Source organism: Amblyomma maculatum, chromosome 2 (genome assembly GCF_055883805.1).
Source record: "Amblyomma maculatum isolate TAMU_Amacu chromosome 2, ASM5588380v1, whole genome shotgun sequence".
NCBI classification, from domain to species: Eukaryota; Metazoa; Arthropoda; class Arachnida; order Ixodida; family Ixodidae; genus Amblyomma; species Amblyomma maculatum.
In genome coordinates this window covers 34,322,562-34,343,663 of record NC_139345.1, presented here as the reverse complement: position 1 = coordinate 34,343,663, position 21,102 = coordinate 34,322,562, and the positions used below count along the sequence as shown (strand labels likewise).

The following is a 21,102-nucleotide window of genomic DNA, read 5'->3' as shown; positions in this document are numbered from 1 at the left end:
TTCTTTCCTGGTTAGCATCCGGCACGCGCGCAGCCCAGAGCATTCCACATCCGGCCGATCAGTGCAAGACGGCCGCCGCGTATCCGCTGGGAGGCGACGAAAAGCGCATAGTCCGAGCTCTTCTTCTCCCGAGGTGGGAGTGAGCTAGACTCAGAGTTCGAAAAGCGAGAATCAGTGCCAGAGCACAGTGTCTGCGCAACTCCGCTCCTGCTCCTCACGTACAGGAGCCATGGTGCGGCTTGGTGTGCTGGCGGTCCTGTTAGAAGGGTTATTCCTGGCCTGTATCTTACCGTCGAAGGCTCAGGACACAGGGCCTACAACGACAACGACGACGACGACAAGCTCAGCTCCAACAACGACCACAACATCAAAACCTTCTACAGGTAAGACTGACTTCATGTATCGTGAAATATCTCCGATTTTAAGCGTTTAGTGTTGCCGGTGATCATTAATACAAAAGTTAATTTTGTGCTCTCATCACTCGCTTGACTCGAACAGGCAGAATCACAGCTGTGATCGTCTCTGGAAGCTTGTTTTGTACATAAGATTACTTGCAGTATAAGAGACAGGTAATTGGAAGCGAACCTCATAACCTTGCAGAACTTCGCGGTTTCTTTTGGGTATTTCTCGCAAGAAACAAAATTCACGCATCAGTGAGCAGAATGTAGGAAACTATGAACGTACCAAGAAATTGTCTATGCTTTACAAAGTAAGCGCGACAAGCAAATTTCTTATCGAGTGAGTATAGGGTTCATAAGATGCAGGAAAGATAGTTGGCGCAAGTGTCAACTAATTGAGCCGTTTTTAAATGGCTCAATTAGACACTAAGTGGAATTATACAGTCAGAACATCAGAATACGTGATGTTAATTGCATAGAACTTTGCAGATGTCAAAGACGCCAAAGCAGTCTACCGAAGACTGTGTATCCCTTAATAATAATAACAGACTTTGCCAAAAGTGTGGAGCCTAGGAGGTCTTCTGAGCCGTTTAGTGCCGCTCATTTGGCCTTAGTGGAGATACTTACCATTGGAGAGGGTAGAACAAAAAATCTTCCCATCAAGTGATTCGGAATACTGGAACTGCATTACAAGCCGCACGAAGTGGCTTAGAAGCAGACCCCTTGGGCTCTACACTTTTGACAAAGACTGCACATATGCTCATGAAACTCTCAGGAACCTGCTGTGAAGCTCCCGATTCATTCGCGCTTGCAGAATTGATGGTTGCGTTACACTTGAGACCGGAGTCACTTTTCTTCCTTATTTTATTTTTTGGAGCGCAGCTCTTTGGCGCCCGTTCCTGGGTTTCGCGGCGGCGTCGGTCGTGTCGACCTCGTAACCAGTTCCGCCCCCCTTTCAGCCCCCAGTTCGAGCCGGCGCTTCGGCAACCGGAGCCTCGCAGGAAGAGGGTAGGGGGTACACTTAGCGGCGAACGATGGGGGCAGGAGCGCGCGCAGCAATCGGAGAACACGAGGAAAGGAGGGGGGGGGGGCGGGGGGGCGCCGGAGGCAGCGCTGGTCGCGACTGACTAACACCCTCTCAAGGAAGTATTTAGAGGGTGTTGGACTGACTGATGCCGTTGACGCCGCTAGCGAGTATAGACAACGTGCTGCATAGAACATCGCCGCAAGCCGTCGCCGCAATGCAGAACGAGGAGGAGGGGGCTCTCCTCTCCTTCGTGGCTGCGAGGGTGCTCTCCGGTTGCCGAAACGCCGGCTCGCTATCAGCGGATCACGGTGCGTGCATCCCGTTCTCACTCGCTTCACTCGCTGGCGACGTCAGCGGCATCAGTCAATCGCTGCTATCTGTTCGTTGCGCAACGTTCCTGTGGAACCACGCGCTGCCTCCCGCAACCTCCCGATAAGTAAATTGCTCTCTTCATTTCTCCGACCACAAAGCTTCTTTCATGACAGCAAAGAACTGCTAGTGGAGTGTTTCTTGAAGAAATACGTATGAAAAATTAAAAAGAAAAGTTTTCTGTAATTGTACATACGTGTCTTGCTCGAAATCTTTGTCTCAATTTATCGAAAAGGTGAAACAGCTGATGAGCTGCGCTCAAATTTCGCATTAGGAAGTAATGTAATCGCGGGCAATTTTTTTTTGCCAGACAATAAACCAGCTGACATCAAGAAGGACCTGATCAACTGGCTGCTAGACAGCATTGACCCTCACCATGAAACGGAGTTCGAAGGCTACGACGGTTGGTACAACAACCCCAGCCACCCAGAGCTGGGTTCAGCAGGTGAGGGGCTTACCAGAAATTAGCGCCTTGCGATGTCGCACTGTCACTGGTGCATTATCGTGCAGAGGCAAGGTTGCAAGCGAGTATATAAACCAGCGGTTTTCTTGAAAGCTATTTACAAACCGTTGTGTGTTTTCCTGAGCTCTGGTTAGTTCTTTTGCACCCTTGCTCGTCTGAGTCCCAAAATAAGGCAAATAATTCGCTACACAGACGTGTCGTTACAGGTTATGACTGCCAAAACTAAAGATCACTCAGGGTTTCTAGTGTCAAGCTAACTGCGTGTGTGTGGAAGGTTCTGGCTTAAATTTCAATCACGTGGAGTATATTTTACTCGAGATCTAAATACGCCCTTGAATTCCGCATTTCACTTTTATCGAAATGATGTCACCGTCGCCATGAATCGAACATGCCACTTTTGCCCAGTGAAAGCACGAGGCCACAGCCACCAGCGCCTTTCGGCATTTATGGAGGTCACAAAAGCTGATCGCCTTCTGTTCTTCCCGCAGACGGACACCTCATCCGGCTCTTTCCGGCGCAGTACTCAGACGGCTCGTACCGGCCGAACGGCCAGGACAGACCCAACCCGTTTACGGTCAGCGAAATGACCATGCGGGGAAACTTCGGCGAGGGTCTCTCACGCACCGGGAAGACGGCCTTCCTCGTGTTTTTTGGTATGGCATCAAAACAGCGAATATTTTACGCACAAGCTTAGCGGGCCGCTTACCAGCAATGAGCGGTCAAGAGATTTGCTACGTGTGAAATCCCTAGCACGTCATCAAGGTATATGCATAAATTTATCAATATCTTGTCACTGCTTTATTCTTTGTGAGGTGTTATTTACTTACATTCAGAACTTTTGTCATTCATATTTCGTGATCTCGTACCTTTAGAGTATTACATACTTTCGTTTGTCTAAAACACCATATGGTTTTCATGCCACCGAATAAGCGCCCTCTACATCCAACTGACTCATTAAATGAGCTGCCTTTTTATAATTTGATCCATCTTAAGACATGCCTCTAGAAGTGAAATTTCAATTAACTTCTACGTGAGCGGAAGGGAGAATCTGAAGCAAAGTTAAATGGAGTAGATTTCGGTTCTTTGGAACAAAAGCGAATTCATGCTGCTGGTCTCATGCCGATTGTTCAACATCAGATGGCGTTCTCACCTCAAAGCTCCCCGTCTTTTGTTTAAAGTGCGGGGCTTTTAAATGATTGTACAGGTTGTGTGGTTGAGGTTGATTGTACTTCGATACCATCAAGCACGCCAAGCACACTGCCAAACGATGTTGAACACGTGTCTATGCTGCGAAAATGGAAGCTAGACTGCGCGTGGAACCAGCAAAACAGGAAGCGTTCGTAATGGGCCGTGAACGGCGGTGAAGTTGTAGAGCGGGGTATGCAACTTGCCGCACTGAATTGTACGGATGGGTCAGGAACTGTTACAGTTTGGCATACTTAGTGTGAAACGGCCGGTAGGAAGAGAGAGAAAACACATTTCATTTGCTGCTTTTGAGCCTTTAAGTTGACAGTGGGCTTACCGTATGAAGACCGTCTTGCAGATGGTCTGAGCCAACCCAAGCATTCCAAGAACTAAGATGTAGTTAGGGGCATAAGCCTTGTTAATCTTAATTTTGAGGAGGACAATAATGAAATGAGTTCGAGAGTTAGTTCACCGTAGATTTGTATTATCCAGTCGGAAAATATTAATAAAAAGTGAGTTAAAGAAATGATGCGCCACTGTGGAAGATTCGAAGGGGAACGGAAATTGGTTGCTTGTATCCATAATCTCGCTATTACCAGTTTTGTTTCAACGAGGTGTGACTATAGTATCGGACGTTCGTACCTTTGTGTTGTTTTGTTTGCAAATAATGCATAAATTAAGTCTGTTCAGCTAGACATGACAGTCTGGCGTCTGTAGATGTAATGATACATTAGATCGATGTTTTGAAATTGCGTATATCTCCCCGCAAATAGGATTAACAATAGGAGAAACTTAGCTCTGAAAGTTCAAAGACATTTCAACGCCTGTCACCCCCGAAACAGCTAGCGTTCCCTGTCCCGAGGCACTCATAAAAGCGGAACTTCAGCGCTGAGCATCATCTACGCTTTTTTACCAGTGATCTTCTGTCATGGGCTGCTTGAAAGAGTGAGCGGAAATACTGCGCTGACGTCACAAGGCGCGGTTGTGAGTTCCGACGCGAAGTTTCCCGATGGTCTTATCGCATTTCAGCCATTGGAGCGGAACTATACTTGCAGAAAGAGCTGCAAACCAACCATCGAGATCGCTCGGCCTGCTCTACGAGTGCGCGTCAGACTCTGTAGGAGCGGATAACAGCTAGACTTGTATCAAAATATTACAAATAATCTACACCAATCAATCTATTCTTATCACTTCTTGTCGCTGGTTAGAAATAAGATGACACGCCTTCTCTATCGGTAGGATACGTCATTTGCCTCGGCGAGCCTAATAAAAATGCATGCAGTACGAGAAAGTTTCATTTTACTGAAGTTTGGCGAATCGTCTCCGAATCAAAACGGCTTTCCTCGCATTTAATGATGCAGTGTTTCTTTGATTCCAATTGCCAATGTATATGCACCTGAAACGGATACGTCGCGGACTGTCACTCAGAAGAAAGAGTGAACCATGCATTATTATTTTTGTAATAACTTATACCAGAAACCGCAATAAGCAGAGCGATGCTTCATCACCTTGTAAGCCATGCACTTCATCACCACCTTTCTGTTCATCAAGAATAACGCGAACTGTTCTGTTTTTCCCGAGTGCGATGTGTTGTGGTCTTACAGTATACGTGGTTCGTCTACATAAGCGACGAGCCGAAAATCAGGACGTCGGGCGTCCTGTTACAAAAGCGTTCATTGAGTCAAAAATACATGAAAAGAAAGCGATTTTTGGCTGCTCCTTCTTACACCGTGAAAAAGAGGACGTTTACTGAAACGATCTGTGTCTTTGCTACGCTGTAAATGCAGTTCATGTTAGGGCAATTAGTGGGAAACAATCTCGATCAAATGCCATAATGCCCAATAATGACTGCTGAACCACATTTAGTTAGGCCGCTTGGGCTAACAAGGTTTCAGGCTGCTCGACTAATAAACGCACTGTTTCTGATGAATATACGACAAGAACGATCGGCATTGGGGTATCCTACGCGTATTCCGATAAACATCACCAGACTAAGCTGACAGCAGGGAGAGATGAGAGAAATGTTTTGAGTGTGGATGGCTATGGTGATGAAAAGGAACACCGCTAAGACAAAACATAAAGATACATTGGTCGGACAACCTAAACTAGAGGTCTATCGAGGGGTTTAGGAGTTATCTATATGAGTGTGCTGTACAGATGCTCTGTACGTATTATGGAGGAGCTCGGCAGATGCTCTTCTAGAACAATAATAGAATAGAACGTTGAGCTAGTTGGTTTTGTTGCCTGCTCTGCTGCCTTTTTCCAAAATGCTCTTCTGTTGTCTCGCAGGCCAGCAAGTGGTCGAGGAGATCCTGGATGCACAGAGGTCCGGCTGCCCGCCAGAGTACTTCAACATCCCCATACCGGAGACGCACGAGTACCGCAATATTGGTGCTGCTGCCATGCCTTTCCTCAGGACGCGGTACGACGTGCGCACGGGAAACTCACCGAACAACCCGAGGCGACAGGTTAGGCTTTGTACGCCGTCACAGCGCACAACCAATATACCTGGTTTGCCGCATAGCACTTGGAAACTCGATAACGAGCGTGTCTACTTTTATAAAAAACTGGGAATATAAGGGAAATACTTTGCAAAATAACGCAATAAAATGCATGCTCGTGGCTTAGCAACCACTCCTGTATTCAGACCAGAATAAACAGTAAGCGTACCAAGAACGAGGTCAGTATGAGTGGAGGTCAACGTCTGCAGAGAATTGTGCGATCAAGTGAAAAAACTATAAAGTTTATGTTGTCTAGGTCACATTGTATACCCTCGTTGCGTAACAAAAAGTTCTGAAACACTGAGCGAACATTGATGCTGATGCTGATGCTGATGCGGTCATTCCCCTTTGTATCGGGGGATCACAAAGTTCTGGATCAGGCCAGGAGAAACGGGTAGAAAAATTGAGGAGTTCGAAACCCATCGCCGGACACCCACCGGTAAAAATGGGTACAAGCGTCCCCCGGCCTGGCGCTCGGCTTTTCCAGGGGTGTGCGTTTGGGACTAAACCCCGCTGCGCGCCCCTCCTCCGCAGTGGGCCCAAACCCAGTTTCGAACCTCGCAGCCTGCAAAGGTGGTTCTGTTTGTCTTGCAAAGGTACTTCCTTTGACCCTCACCTGAAGTGCTCCCTTAGAGCCTCAGCTGCAGCAGTTCTAAAAAAAAAGGGGGGGGGGGGGGGGGGGCAAATGGGCTGTTGCCGCGCAAGGCGGACTTATTGCTGTCCGATGGCGGAACGAATCACTGCCACATCGGCTCAACTATTGGGCCGTGACCCCTTTTCCCAAGCATTTCACCACCCATTTAAAAACCGGTGGGTAACCGGCGGCACCAGGGATCGAACCCGGTACCTCCCGAATGCGAGGCGGATGCTCTACCACAAGGCCACCGCTTCGGTCATCGACGCGATGTCGATGACAATACGTTGAGAATTAGCTCAAGGTTCATTCGTAGACAAGAACTCGTGCCTTTGACGGTTCATTGTGGGGTTGAGCGACATATTTCGTGTTTTCGTCAAGATGAGCTAAGTGCACCACCCGGACCTCCAGAGAGACGATTATTTAATGGGGGAGGCTAACTGCAGTTGTGTTATCCTGCTGTTATAGGCGGGTATGGCGTTCAGTGATGACCATTCCTGTGCTGGCGCAGATCAACGAGATCACCCCGTGGATCGACGGCGGCTTAACGTACGGCACATCGAAGACCTGGGCCGACACGCTACGCTCGTTTCGCTGCGGCAAGTTGGCCTCATCGCACGGCGGACAATTTCCGGTGGAGAACAGTATTCGGCTGCCCATGGCCAACCCGCCTCCGCCCAGGTTCCACCGGCTGCGCCCTGTGTCCCGATTCTTCCGTGAGCAACATGACAGTATTGCTTTTCGCCTATATTTCATCCACCGCTCCAGAACAAGTTTCGCCAGTCAGACTTCTTCACTCCAATTCGGGTGACCCTTACTAAATGATGCAACGCCATTTTCAGAGTCGCATAATTCCACACAGGCCGGCCGGGTAGGCGGTACCTTGAATTAAATTTGCCGCCGGCTATGAACAATTCGCAAGTTGCACAGTAACCCTTATATTTTATGTAATTTGGAAGCTCCTCTGCGACTTTTGTTTTTAATTTTTTGCGGCTTGAGTAACCTCAAAGTTAATTACGCGGTAACCTTTAAGCTGTACCACTCGCGAAGGCTCGCGCAAGCAACGTACTCAAACTATAGTCCCGGGTGTCGGGCGGGCAGTATACTTCGCGGTGAAGCTCGATATCGTAGCCAGTGCTCGGCGGCGGCACTTGCTGTTCCTGTTAGTTTTCCCTTTTCCCAAGAACGATAGGCGTCGGCATTGTGAGCTAATAATCACTGACACGGCAGGTGGCAAGGCTGAGTAATGGCTGGTCTGGTGGTGTGACGTCAGACCAGTCAGACATCGCTGAATTCGCAGGCGCTTCCAACTCGGGCACCTCCTGTGAGATGGAAAGGTAGGATCGAAATCCAGCCTTCCAGGACCTTTGGCTGCCGAGTCAGACAAGAAGCCCCTATAGGCCACGAAGGCACGTTTAAAGCGGGGCTTTATACTCATAATCTGGTTCCACATACGGGTTCCAGTTAGAAGTGGAAGTTCCACTTATAAACTGGAACACGTATGTGGAACCAGATTAGGAGTGCATAAATGTGGGGTGTTCTTTCACATATAGAGGTGTAATACGACTGTGTGATAATGGCTATGTGGTTAAAATAAAGGCCAGAATAAAGAACTACTGATCAAGCACCTAGTGGCAGAGTGAATGGACGTGAACGAGGATACGCAAGGGGACCGGAAAAAGGGAGCCATTATTTCTTTGCCGCCATACCCTTAAATATGGACCTTAAGTATCTCCCACCCCAATTTCCTTGTCCTCTACTGGCTGTCACATTTGGGAACGTTCGTTAGTTAGGATGTGCAGTGGCTTCCGACAAATAGAATACGTTATAAACGACGGATACAAAATGAGGAGGTAGTGCTCACGGCTTTTACTTGCTTATTTATTTATTTGTTTGTTCACACCGTCGGTCCTAACTCGGACCCTTGATTATTTGATTTGCCAAAATGTGCCTTTTTTATTAGTATTATCCTTCGTGCTATAGCATTCATCACCTTTAAATAATTGCAGAGGCAAATCCAGTCTGCAATATTTGCCTAAGATATACTGCAAATTGAATTATAAGTGGCTGGTCGGCGGATTGTTGGTTGCTCCTCATGCAACATAATTGTACGAGTTTGAAGAAAACTCGACAAAAATAGTCGCGTGGCATCTGTATTAACCACCATGCACGGGCGGTTACCTCTAATCTAATACCATTTGCCGAAGTTCTTTAGGACAATGAAGTAAAATGAAGTGACGTATCAACTTAAAACGCCCCGCGGCCAACACGTCTACAGGCGTTACTCACCGACCTCATGTTGCAGTAATTGACCTTCAACCGTAGGGCCTTATAGCATATGAAGGATATTACGGCAACGTGGCATCAATGGCTGTTTCGGGACTGTTATAACAGCTGTTATAAGCTGTTATAACTGTTATAACTTCTGTTATAACAGTTATAACTTTTATAACTTCTGGAGCTGTTATAACTTCGAAGCTGTTATAACGATTATAACAGAGGCCCATGGTGCGAGACATGGTGCAGCACAGCAACAGACCCCTTACACTGCGGGCATTAAAACATCAAATGCGAATCGTCGGCGAAGTCGGCGAAGAGCACTCCCGAGCTTCTTCCCCGTTTTCTCTGCCACACGCTGCATTTTGAGAAGAGAGGGCGGCCGCGTTTGACACAGGAGGCCTCGGTGAAAAAAAAAATGAACTTACTCTATTTTTTTTACGGCTCGGGAATCCCAGCGCCATAAAAATAAAGAAAGCAGGTTTTTATGAAGTTTAACAATTGTGCACGTGTAACGTTTATTTTAGCCATTATTTCACTGAATTGTAACTTTACAAAGGCGCTTTAAACGTTGCAATGGGTTTGGGGGCAGCGCTGCATCATTTCTCAGCCACATAACGGTATATTTTCTCTTCGTCTTACGCTGCCATGATAACGGTTCCGAAAACTATGTTCCAAGTGATATTCAGCGGTCATTTGCGGGCCTAGATTTAATGGTGCCAGGAACGGCACCATCGGGATCATCTGCGTGAAAAGCGGCACTATATATAGAAACAAACATAACCTGCATCGTACGTTGATGTTGTTTTACGGCTAAGTGTTTAGCTTCACAGTATGGTTGTTCTAAAAGTGCTTTTTCGAAAGCCAGGTTGAGCTTGCTACACCAAATAAGCATGGTAAAGTAAAATAACTCCAGTAACCCCACTCAGACTGAGGTCTCCTTACCAGAGCTCATCGCTCGCAAATAGACTTGTTTACGATTGAGAATAAGTTAAATAAAGCACATGAAAATGTGATTAAACTAATATCGGCCGTATTTGACCAAGCTGTTTCAGCGGTTCATCAACGTTTGCTTATCTTTTCCCGTTATTGGCAGATGTCCTTGAAGAGTGTTTTAAGGCCGTATGTCTTCTTGCTGGAAGTAAAAAACAGCGCGCGGGAAAGCTCGCCTTGCGCTTAAAAAATCATTTAATTTTTGTATTTTAGCTATGCAAATGAAAAATAAAAACGCGTTATCCTTTTTTATTATTTTTTTTTTGCAACCAGGAAATACCAACTCTCAAAATTGATACTTATAATCATCTATCTGCTGTCGTTGTTATGAAGCAAGAAATTGTTTTCCGTTCTCTCTACAAATGCCATGAAAGGAAAGAGGAGGAGCTGGACGAACAATATAATTTTTTTTTTTTTACAGAAGAATCGCGAACTTCAGTATGAGCAGCACTTAAAAATAAATGACAAGCCGTTAACGAGCATCGCATGGTGAAGCGGAGTTACTTTTTTTTTTTTTTTTTTTCAAAATCTAAGTTCGATTCGTAATTCTGATTTGAAAAAGCTGCAAAATGCGCTTCTCATTCTTTTAAATATGTGTCCAAGCATTCCCGCGGCGAGAAATAAATGCACTGTCACATAAAATAAAAAAAGAATGCACAAATTTTATTCGGTGGAAGCCTGGCCGATCATTCGCAACCGCATTTTTGACGCCAGGCCTTGGTTCCAGGACTGGGCAACCCAAGAGGTAACGAGAACACCTTCCTGCTGACCATGGGTACCCTGTGGTTTCGCTTCCATAACGCCGTAGCCGAGAAGATGTGCCAGAGATTCGGCACCCCGAACGCCGGATCGAACAACTCGTCCTCCTTGAAGATATGGAACGAGGAGCGCATCTTTAATGAAGCCAGAAAGCTCGTCATTGCAGTGCACCAGGTGATGATGCAACGTTTTGAAAGATATGTACACGTAGTGGGAAAAAAAATTGGCAGGGGCTTAGCTCTGCTATGCCTGGATATACGTGGCGTAAAGCATGCGCAGTAGCTCACGGCGCAACTGTCGTAAACACGGCTTCGGCTAAAGGTCACGCGTCGGAGAGGCGACGCACCTGCGCCTCTCGTGACGTCACATGGCTCTCGCGCATGCGCATAACGGGCGGTGCACACTCACGCGAAACTCTGCTCTGACCCGCGTAGTGTAGCTTTACGCTACAAAATCAGGAGTGAAACATTGTTGGTTCAATAGCTGAAGCTATAGTGTAAGACCGGAAATTATGCGTTCTATCTTTCCGTTCAACAAGCTCGATGCTCCCATAGGCGGAGAATGCATAAGCAGGCCAAATCTCAGGGTGGCTCATTTAAATGTGTAATTCAGCACAGAGGTGGCCATGCATTCTTAATTTGGACCCAAATTGCGGTCGAAATTGGGCGAAGTCAAACTTTGTGTGTGTGTGTTTGTGTGTGCGTGTGTGCGTGTACGTGTACGTGTGTGTGTATGCGGGGGGACACATTTGGGACACATAATTGAGTTGGCCATGGTAAAATTAGGTTGGACGCCAATTTCGGTCAAATTCGAAGAAAGTTCAATTTCGGAACTCCAAAAGGCCATGTTTTGGGGGCGGCCTACCTAAATTTGGAGGTCACCATTGCATTGGACTATACAAATTAGGTTGGACATCAATTCTGGTAAATTCGGACGAGTTCAAATTAGGGGGGTCCAGGGGGCCTAATTTTAGTTGCGCGGACAGACACTTGCCGGTTCTCTTCGAGGGCTTAGACTAGCGAAGCACTCGTTTCGTTAAATCTTGCCCCGCCGGGGTGGCGCAGTGGTTACGGCGCTCGACTACTGTTCCCAAGGACGCGGGATCGAATCCCGGCCTCGGCGGCCGCTCTTCGATGGAGGTGAAAAGCAAGGCGCCCGCGTGTTGTGCGATGTCAGTGCGCGTTAAAGAACCCCAGGTGGTCGAAATTTCCGGAGTCCTCCACTACGGCGTCTCTTATAGCCTGAGCCGCTTTGGAATGTTAAACCCCACAAAACCAAAACCAACCAAATCTAGATCCAGGCCCGGATGTTCCCATTTCGCTTTCCGCATGACTATAAATTGGTGCCCGGATGTTGGTTCTCGGTTTGGGCTCAACGCCAGCTTAAGGTCTCCTAAAACGGGAGCTAAAAAATGAAAATTTAAACATCGACTCTAACTCGCGGCGGCATATCTCATCTACTCTGGGATTGTCCTGCTTTGTCTACTGGACGCTCCGAGATCAAACCCTACCGCCTGAACTACCGCTCCCTTCTAGAAACTGATGCTAACAGACAGACGATATTTGCCAAGTATGGCTCGCTTAGGGGCCTGATTAGAGCAATGTGATTTGAGTGACGACCTAAACAATGAAGATTCTGCCTACTCCCCTTTATCCCCATCCATGGCCATGAGCCTTCCCATTCAATAAAGGACATTCAATCAATCAATCAATCAAACATCGATTGAACCTCGTTATGCCACCGAAATGTGCGAAGAGTGGTTTTGCATGGTATTGCGCGGTTTAGCAAGACTTTACACGACTTAAAAGTTTGAATTAGGAGCCCGCTCAAGCTTCGCATGAAGAGAGAGAGAGAGAGAAAACGTTTAATGAGCATATAATCAGTAAATATTCGCAGGAGCTGGGTGGTCGGTGCCCCTAGTCCAGGGCTCCGCTGGCAGCAGCTGACTTGCGGACTAGCTGGATAATCCAGGCTTGCTGGTCCAGGTTGTCGCTGGTCAGGGCCGCCTCCCACTGCTCGTGTGTCGGGCATGGCACTATTAACGTTGGGTCAGGTTTGTCCTGGCATTCCCAAGAGATGTGAAAGAGTGTGGGGCTTGCACCGCACCAAGGACAGTAACTCGTGTATTTTGTTGGGCTTATCTTATTTAAAATTTGAAGATTAGGGAATGTGTTTGTTTGTATTTTTCTCCAGTCTATAGCGTCCGAGGAAGGAAGGTGTTTGTGTGGTGGTGAGAAAATTCTTCTTTCTAACCGTAGGTGTTCCAGCCTGTCGCCGTAGGGTCCTAGGAGAGGGGTGAGGTAGGGATGGGGATCCGCCCGGTTTGTAAGAGCTCGGGCTAGATCATTCGCTACCTCATGTCCTTCTAGGCCTTCGTGTCCAGGTGTCCATGTAATTGTGTGCGTCTGGGAGATGGAACGTAATATTGCACACGCTCTTTTGTGAGGTTTTCCGGCCAGGTAGTCCCTGCAGGCTGGTTGGGAGTCCGTCACTACGTGTGATGACTTATTTTGGTTGTCTTGTGTTTTTATGGTGATGGCTATTGCCAGTGATTCCGCTTCCGCAGGATCCTTGGCATAGATCGAAGCCTGAATAATTGGCCTCTTCTTGTGGTCAACTGCAGCTATTGTGAACTTGCCAGGTTCGCCGTAAGCCCCTATGTCCACGTAGACAACTTCCGCGTCTTTAGACAATTGTTTTTCCAATGATTTGACTCTGGCTTTCCTTCGACCCTTCTGTAACTCATGGTGCATGTGCCTGGGTATCGGGTTCACATAGATGTTGTTTCTTGTGGATGTCGGAATTTGTGATTTGATCTCAGAAGTTCTTAGTGCCTGCCATAGCCCTAGTTTTGACAGGATTTCCCTACCCGCCTGCGTTGTTGTTAGGCGTTGTTTCTGACTCTCTAGAACCGCCTCCTTGAGCTCCTCGAAGTTGTTGTGCACTCCGAGTGCCCAAAGACGTTCCGTTGATGTTGTTGGCGGGAGGTTTAGGGCCGTTTTATAGGCTCCTCTTATGATAGTGTCAATGGCCCTTTTATCAGTGAATCTAATTTCGTGATATGGGAGCCCGTAGGTAATTCTGCTAACGACTAGGGCCTGTACAAGGCGTAGGGTGTCCTCCTCCCTCATCCCTTTCCGGTGGCAGGTCACCCTTCTAATCATTCTGGAAATTTGGTTGACTGTGGTTTTGAGTGTTTTGATTGTATAATCCACTCTCAAATTGCTTTGCAACCACAGCCCCAAAACTCTGATCTTGTCCTTCTCTTGAATTATCTGGTCTCCTAGAGAGAGCTGAATTTCTCCTGGGGACTTGTAATTTCTTTTGTGTAGCCTGACAAGTTCGGATTTTTCTGGGGAGCATTGAAGACCACTCTCCCCGGCAAATTCCTCGACTAGGTCTATAGCGGCTTGCAGAGCTTCTTCTTTTTGCGCCAAGGATCCCTGAGTAGCCCAGATGGTGATGTCGTCCGCGTATAAAGTGAAACCAATATCAGTGCGGGTCAACAGTTTTTTTGCTAAATTTATCATTGCTATGTTAAATAGCATTGGAGAGATTATTGAACCCTGCGGTGTACCTTTGTTCGGCATGGGTACTTTTGGTGATCGGATCTCGGATCGGAGTAGACTTGATAGCGCCTTTAACGTCGTCCTTTCATTCCATGGCTTTTAATATATAAATATGTTTAGAGAAAAGGAAAGGCGCCGTATCTATCACACTTCTCGGCGAACACCTGATATGCACCAAACAGAAGGGAGGGGGGGGGGGGGTCGTGCGAGAATGAGTGTGAAATAAAAAGAAAGAGGTGCCGTAGTGATGGCTGCGGAGTAATTTAAACCTCCTGGGGATCTTTAACGTGCACTGATATCTTAGTCACTCCAGGCTATCACTAAAACTAACGGGGAATACGACCCCGCATGTCCAAATTGCAACAACGGAGAACCCGCCACTCAGGCGCACATCCTCTGGGGATGCGAAAATAACCCGCCCCCAAGGGCCCTCCTGCCAGCTACCCTCCTGGAAAGCTGAGACCAACTCCTCACCAGGCCAGACAAAAACACACAACCTGCACTTATTTCATGGGCCCAGAATGTGGCCCCCACATGGGGGCCACACAGGACCCACCTGCCCTAATTCATGACATCTGGGGCAAATAAAGTTGTAGATGTCTCTCTCTCTCTCTCTCTCTCTCTCTCTCTCTCTCTCGCAAACCGCACGAACACTCTTGCGTTTCGCGTTCATCGAAACGCGGCCAGAGGGTCAAGGCCGCTATTGCTTCATACCTTTAAGGCGAGGCTTGAGTGTTCTTTCTTCCTTTCTGTCCCCTTATAGTTAGCGTACTTGACATCGTAGCATAAGAGTAAATGACAAAAGTAATGATTGTGAAACATTTTTTCTTAAGTATACTCAGTATAATTGATCGTTTTTTTTGCCCATATTTCCTTTGTTTATGCTTCTGAAAATCGTTTGGTTTGGTACTGGCGATATAGGCATTGTAATATAGTAACAAATATGTTTTATTGTGTGCGCAGCACATAATAATAAATGACTGGCTTCCTGAGTGGCTAGGATCTCCACTTCCAGAATACAAGGGTAAGTTGATGAACCTTTCGGTTAAAAGCATTGCTAAATTTGTTGCGTTAAACGCTTCAGGCTGGGACTCAAGCATCGATCCAGGGATAGCAACAGAGTTCCAGTCGGCAGCCATGAGATTTGGACACACGCTGGTGACATCAGGCGGTTACAGAAGGTTCGATTCTTTCCAGCATATCGACCCATGCCGTTCTTCTTGTCGCGGCTGGCTTGCAACGTCGACATTACCTGTTGTTTTGTCTCTTCTTCACAGGGGCCCTGCTTCAGACTGCACAGTACGTAACGTCACCTTCGATATGGACGGGCAGAAGCACACCGTAAGAGGCGTGCGCACTTGCAACTCCTTCTGGAACCCACAGGTACAGACGCCGGTCTACTTCTTTGACTCCTCTGTCTGGCTTCCGTCATCTTTCTTATCTGTCGTGGTGTTGTCCTTAAGTGCTTTCTTCTGCTTTTCCTCGGGGCTGCCCGCTTCCTGGGGGTCGCTTGTTTCCTCGGGCTTGAAGGTGATCAAATCTTTGCTCCCTTCGGAAGAAACCGGTGTGTTCTTCCGGAAAAACACATCGGGGCTTGCTGCCAACGTGCGTGACCTGTCAGCTTCAGATGGTCCCGGATGTTCCTCCACTGACGTGACGAACACACCATGCTCTGACTTATCACTAGGCCTTATCCTAGTAGCTGCTATGTTATCATACGCCGGGATCATTTCACGGCCGTTTACGCTTGTGACGTCCGGAGTAACTGGAAAACCAGATGATTGAACTGTGGGCGACTTAGACTCAACGTCGACGCTGGCTGGCTGGGTAGCGGCTGTTATCTCCGCTCCGGCAGGTCTGGCGCCTAACGGATACTTTGAGTCCGGTGGCAGCAATCCCTGCGGCCAGTTATGCTGCGAACCGGATAGCACACCTTGGTTAGCCTCTTCCACGCGAAACCGCTTCGCTTCCTGGCGAGAATCGGGATCTAACTGGCTGGTTTGAGTGGTCGATAATTCGCTCTGCTGGGCGCTGTCGTCGACCGGCTGCTCTCGAAATGGCTGCGCAATAGCGCGGCTAGGAGGTGATTTCAGCGTCCCGTTACGTTTCCGGTCCAAGACTTCTTGATTTGATCTTTCTATAGGAAACCACTTGGGATGCCGGTCTGAGTCTGCGTCTACCTGCCTGGCTGTTAGTGTCGCTAGGCCTCGCTGACCTGAACTGGATTCGGCCGTCGGCTCTTGTGCTAATTGTGCCAAAGCACGATTATTAGGAGAGGACTTAAGCTTACCGTTAATATTTGCTAATAATTCTTGTTTCCTTTTTTCGATGGGAGTCCAATGCGGCGGCAAACGAGAGGCGATCGTTGGCACATACGCTGGCAAGGGCGGTAGCTCTCTCTGATCAGCTCTTAAGCGAGACGGGGGCTCTGTGGCAGGTCCAACCAAAGAGCTGTCGGGAGCCGATCGCAGTTGCCTGCTAAGTCTATCAATCGGTGACATTCCCTTACCGTCTCTTTCCACGGGAACTGAGCTCTGTTGCTGACGATAGTCCGAAATTGCGGGCTGTGTTGGTGATGTTTTTAGTTCTTTCTCATCAGTGGCAACAGCCGCCGGTAGATCCGAGTCTCGTCGATCGACCGCACTGGACCTTGGCGACATTGCTGACGTGACTGAACTGTTTTTCTGAATGGTCTCTAAAGACGATTTCTCTTGACTACTCTGTGACATGCTTTTACTGCTGGGAGAATCAGATTCCCAAGAGTCTGCGGGCATCTCGTGGTTGGATCGCGGCTGTAGTTCGTCATTCGTCTCTTTGCCTTCTCTCTGTAATGAAATATAATTAGCCTCGACATGCCCCTGGGGTGACATGGTTTCTGATGGCGAGTGCTGGTCAACACTGGACGATGTTGCTGGTGTAGGTAGCCAACCAGACGCAGCGATAACAGCAGAGGGTTCGATAGTTGGAACGACCGGGGCGTTTGAGTCTGTTTGCTGCAATGGTTGTTCGTACGAAGGTAATACAGCCTGACCAGGGGGCTCAACATTGCTTAAATGTGCTGTTCGTTGGTGTATTGGAACAGCAGAAGTTTCTCCCATCTTGCCTTGAACCTTGTCCATAGGCACTGTGTCAGATAGAAAAGTGGTCATGCTGGACGTGTGCGTCAAGTCACCGGAGGCTGGAGGTGAGTGATCAACTGATGAATTTAATGAGTGAGCCAGGTCGGGTGTTCGTGGTAACGATTGCGAAGAATCAGCGAATGAACTGCGACGGTTTATCGTTTTCAATACGTTCTCTCTCTGCTCGATGGGCCTCGATACCTGTGCAGTCATTCCTAGGTCGACGGGAAATTGTGACTCTGGGGGTTTAGGAGAAACAAAGTCATCGGAATGCTTTCTTTCTGAAACAAAAAATGGCCCACCAGCGGTTTCACCTGGAACTGTATATTCTTGTCTCGTGATAAGGGCGGAAGTTTTGTCGTCACTCAATGGAAAAACAGGAACATGAAGTAGCTGTGGAGGAGGCGTAGAAATGATTGGAGGGCGTTGATGGCTGGCGACAAGAGATTCCGTAACATCTGGCCCAGAAACCATGTCTGGTGACCTGAAACCTTCATCTAGGTAACTCTCTGGTGGAGACCGCTTTACTGGAATAACTACGGGAACGACTTTTTCTTCAGCGGCAATCCCTCGCGGATCAACCTCAATATCGGCGGCTAATTGATTGGGGGGTGTTTTAATTTGTCCAATAAATTTACCGGGTTCCTGCGCAAGATCAACCGGTGTCTCATTTTCTTCATGGCGCATTACCATGTCCGTCTTTCCGAGGGAAGGAGAGCGTTGCTCCAGAGTAGACGATGTGGCTACTTCTGGACTGTATTTATTTTCCTCTTCACCTGGTTTGATCGGTGCAACCGCTTCTGTAGTGCTCGGCTGAACTTGAAGCAGCTCTTCTGCAGCTAAGTTTTCGACGTCAGTATCGCGCCCTCGTGCTATCGGGGGCCCTTTTTCGTCACTCATAATCTGCTTATCTTGCGCAGAAGCGGCTTCACTCAAGTGTTCCACGGGAGTAACATGACCTCGTGACATAGGTTCCCTTTTCTCGTCACTTGTGATCTGCTTTTCGTCTGCCAAAGAGACGTCATTAAACCGCCCAACGACAGCACCAAGGCTTCGTGCTACGGGCCCTCTGTTCTCGGCATTCGTAATTTGCTTTTCTTGCGAAGGAACGACTTCCATAACGGGCTCAACGGGAGTATCATGATTTTGCGACATAGGCATCCTTTTCTCGTCATTTGTGACCTGCTTATCTTCTGGTAAGGAGACACGATTGAACCGTTCGGCAGCATCGCGGCTTCGCGCCACAGGATCCCTTTTTTCGCCGCTCGTAATTTGCTTATCTTGCAAGGAAACGACTTCATTGACAGATTCAACGGGAGTATAATGAACTTGCGCTATGGGCACCTTTTCCTCGTCACTTGTGATCTGCTTATCTTCTGCTAAAGAGTCATCATTGAAGCGCCCAGCGACAGCATCCCGGCTTCGTTCTATGGGCGTGCTTTTCTCGTCGCTTGTGATCTGCTTAGCTTCTGTAGAAGCGACGACATTTATGGGTGCAACAGCAATATTGTGGGTTCCAGCTATAAGCTTCGTCATTTCATTGCTTGCAATTTGCTTATCTTCAGCGGCATGTACATCACTGGAGGGTGAAGCGACAACATCATGGTTTCGTGCCATGGGTAACTTTTTTTCATTCGCAATCTGCCCATCTTCTACAATAGTGGCGCCATCGAAGAGTGCAACGGCGGCATCATGGTCTTGCACTCTGCGTTTTCCTTTTCCACCCGTCGTGATCTGCTTAATTTCTGCGAGATCACTGGAGGACCCAATGACGGCATTACGAGTTTGCTCAGTGGGCGCTATTTTTTCGTCACTCGTAGCCTGCTTCTCTGCAGAGGCGAGGTCGCTGACGACCGCGATGGTGGTATCACGAACTCGTTCCATGGGCACTATTTTTTCGCCGTTTTGAATCTGTTTATCTTCAGCAGAAACGGCGCCTTTGGAAGGTTCAATGTCAATATCGCGGCCTCGCGCCCCGAGGACTCCTTTTTCGTCGTTCATTATCTGCTTATCTTTCGCAGGAACGACGTCATTGGAGGGTCCAACGGCAGCATCGCGGCTTCGCGAAATGGGCACTCTTTTTTCGTCACTCGTAATCTGACTATCCTCTGCGGAAACGACGTCACTAAACAGCCCGCCACTCGTTTCACCTGGTACCGTGTACTCCTGTCTGCTAATGATGGCGGAATTTGTGAAGTCCCAAAATGTAGGCTGAGGGCCAAAGAGCAGCATCTGAGGAGGAGGAGGAGAGCTGGAAGTGTCCTCCGGTCTATTCGTGGAGGATGATGCGGTGTTTTCAGGGAACCTCTCTCCCAAGCTCGTCCCGGCACTGCTTTCTAATGCTACGGGTTCTTTGCCATCCATGTCACTCAGCTGCGGCGGCTGCTTCACGATAATGACGTTTCCTTCTACCGTTGGTTGCGCAGCAGCACCGCTTGGGCTTACATGAGATTCCTTTTGACCAGAAAGGGCCGTTTCGTTGCTTGGAGCAACTTGTCTGTCCGCGGGAACAGCTTGCGGAACTTTGGTCTCCCAGATTTCCTGGTTACTACGACTCGCCGGAACATTACTTTCTTCGCGAGTCATTAACTTGCTCGCGTGTGGAAGTGGCGTCGTATGGAGTGGTTTAGGAAGTTGAAGTGCCCCTGATAAGCTCTTTTCTTTTTCCATGTATCCCTCAAATTGTTCTTGATTACTTGTAAAGCTCAAAGGGGCGCCATGTTTGTCTTTTGCAGACAGTTCGCCAGAACTACCAGCAGAACCTCGCTCCATAGCATCCCTGCTTCCGTTAATGAAGATCTGCTTATATTGTGAAGAAGTAACCTCACTAAGTTGTCCGCTTTCAGCTTCGCCTGGCACCGTGTGGTCTTGTCGTTGTATAATAGCGGTACTCTTTTTAATCTCTGTACCATGAATTAAAGCACGAGGGGCCTCAGTTAGCCCGTCGTAAGTGTTAACTGGTCGCTTTGATACAGAGGGCGCAGGTATTCTAGCCCCTTGGTCTACAACGCTCGATACTGCAAAGCTTCCGGGAACTGCAGGTGGTTCGTTAACGTCGTTGTCGAAAAGCAGCGTCTGCTTATCAGGAATGACCGTGTCTTCTAGAGTTCCACCTTGACCCTTATTATCTTCTGTCGGAAGAGTACTATCTTCTCTAGGAGTGACTAGTTCATCCTTAGTGGCAACAAGCTGTCTTTGCATAACTTGGGCTGGCAGAGTATTGGCGTCACGCTCCTCTTTACGGCTGGACAGAGCTTCCCTTTCTTCCTTAGTAAGCACTTTAAAAGGCGTCCATAGGTCAGGAGCGTAAGGCGGAGCGGCATCTGAAAGGCTTTTCTTTTTGATATTATACGCTTCTATAGGCCCCACTGCGTCTTCAGATTCGGAGCTCACGGGAAAGACGAGAGGCTCTTTCGGACTCAAACTTCCTTCTTCTGTCTCAGCGTTGACCTCCGCAGCAGACGCATCATTCTTGCCTAATACTTGTTTGTCATGCACAGGAACAGGCAACGCTGGCCATTTTCTGGCAGCTTCGCTCCTACTGCTAAGTGTCGCGGCCTTCCCTGATGCCATGGCTTCAGTAAGGCGTTCATGCTGTGCAGTGGACTGTATTATGCCGCCTTCGTTTGTGGAGGTGAGATGTGCTAAGTGATCTGTCGCGTTAGCAGGAAGGGACCCGGCGGATGAAGGATGCTCTTGAACATGGGAACTCGCACCAGAAGTAATGTGTGCCCTTGGTTCCAACGTGTCAACGAATCTTACAAGTGCTGCGGAGGTGTCAGGCGTCTCTTCTCGGGCGAGCACTTTT

At 48.1% G+C, this 21,102-nt stretch overlaps 1 protein-coding gene across 1 annotated transcript in view; it reads left to right on the top strand.

Moving 5' to 3' along the window:
* Nucleotides 1-91: 91 nt before the first annotated feature.
* The window catches only part of LOC146198326 (dual oxidase 2-like), a 62,621-nt gene continuing 41,610 nt past the window's right edge, over nucleotides 92-21,102 (top strand). The window contains exons 1-9 of the mRNA XM_084593771.1: nucleotides 92-383; nucleotides 2,105-2,239; nucleotides 2,746-2,910; nucleotides 5,732-5,910; nucleotides 7,089-7,293; nucleotides 10,575-10,780; nucleotides 15,139-15,199; nucleotides 15,260-15,356; nucleotides 15,453-15,558. Coding sequence (XP_084449897.1) covers nucleotides 230-383; nucleotides 2,105-2,239; nucleotides 2,746-2,910; nucleotides 5,732-5,910; nucleotides 7,089-7,293; nucleotides 10,575-10,780; nucleotides 15,139-15,199; nucleotides 15,260-15,356; nucleotides 15,453-15,558 — 1,308 coding nt within the window. The 5' untranslated portion in view covers nucleotides 92-229. The remainder of the gene's footprint in view (nucleotides 384-2,104; nucleotides 2,240-2,745; nucleotides 2,911-5,731; nucleotides 5,911-7,088; nucleotides 7,294-10,574; nucleotides 10,781-15,138; nucleotides 15,200-15,259; nucleotides 15,357-15,452; nucleotides 15,559-21,102) is intronic.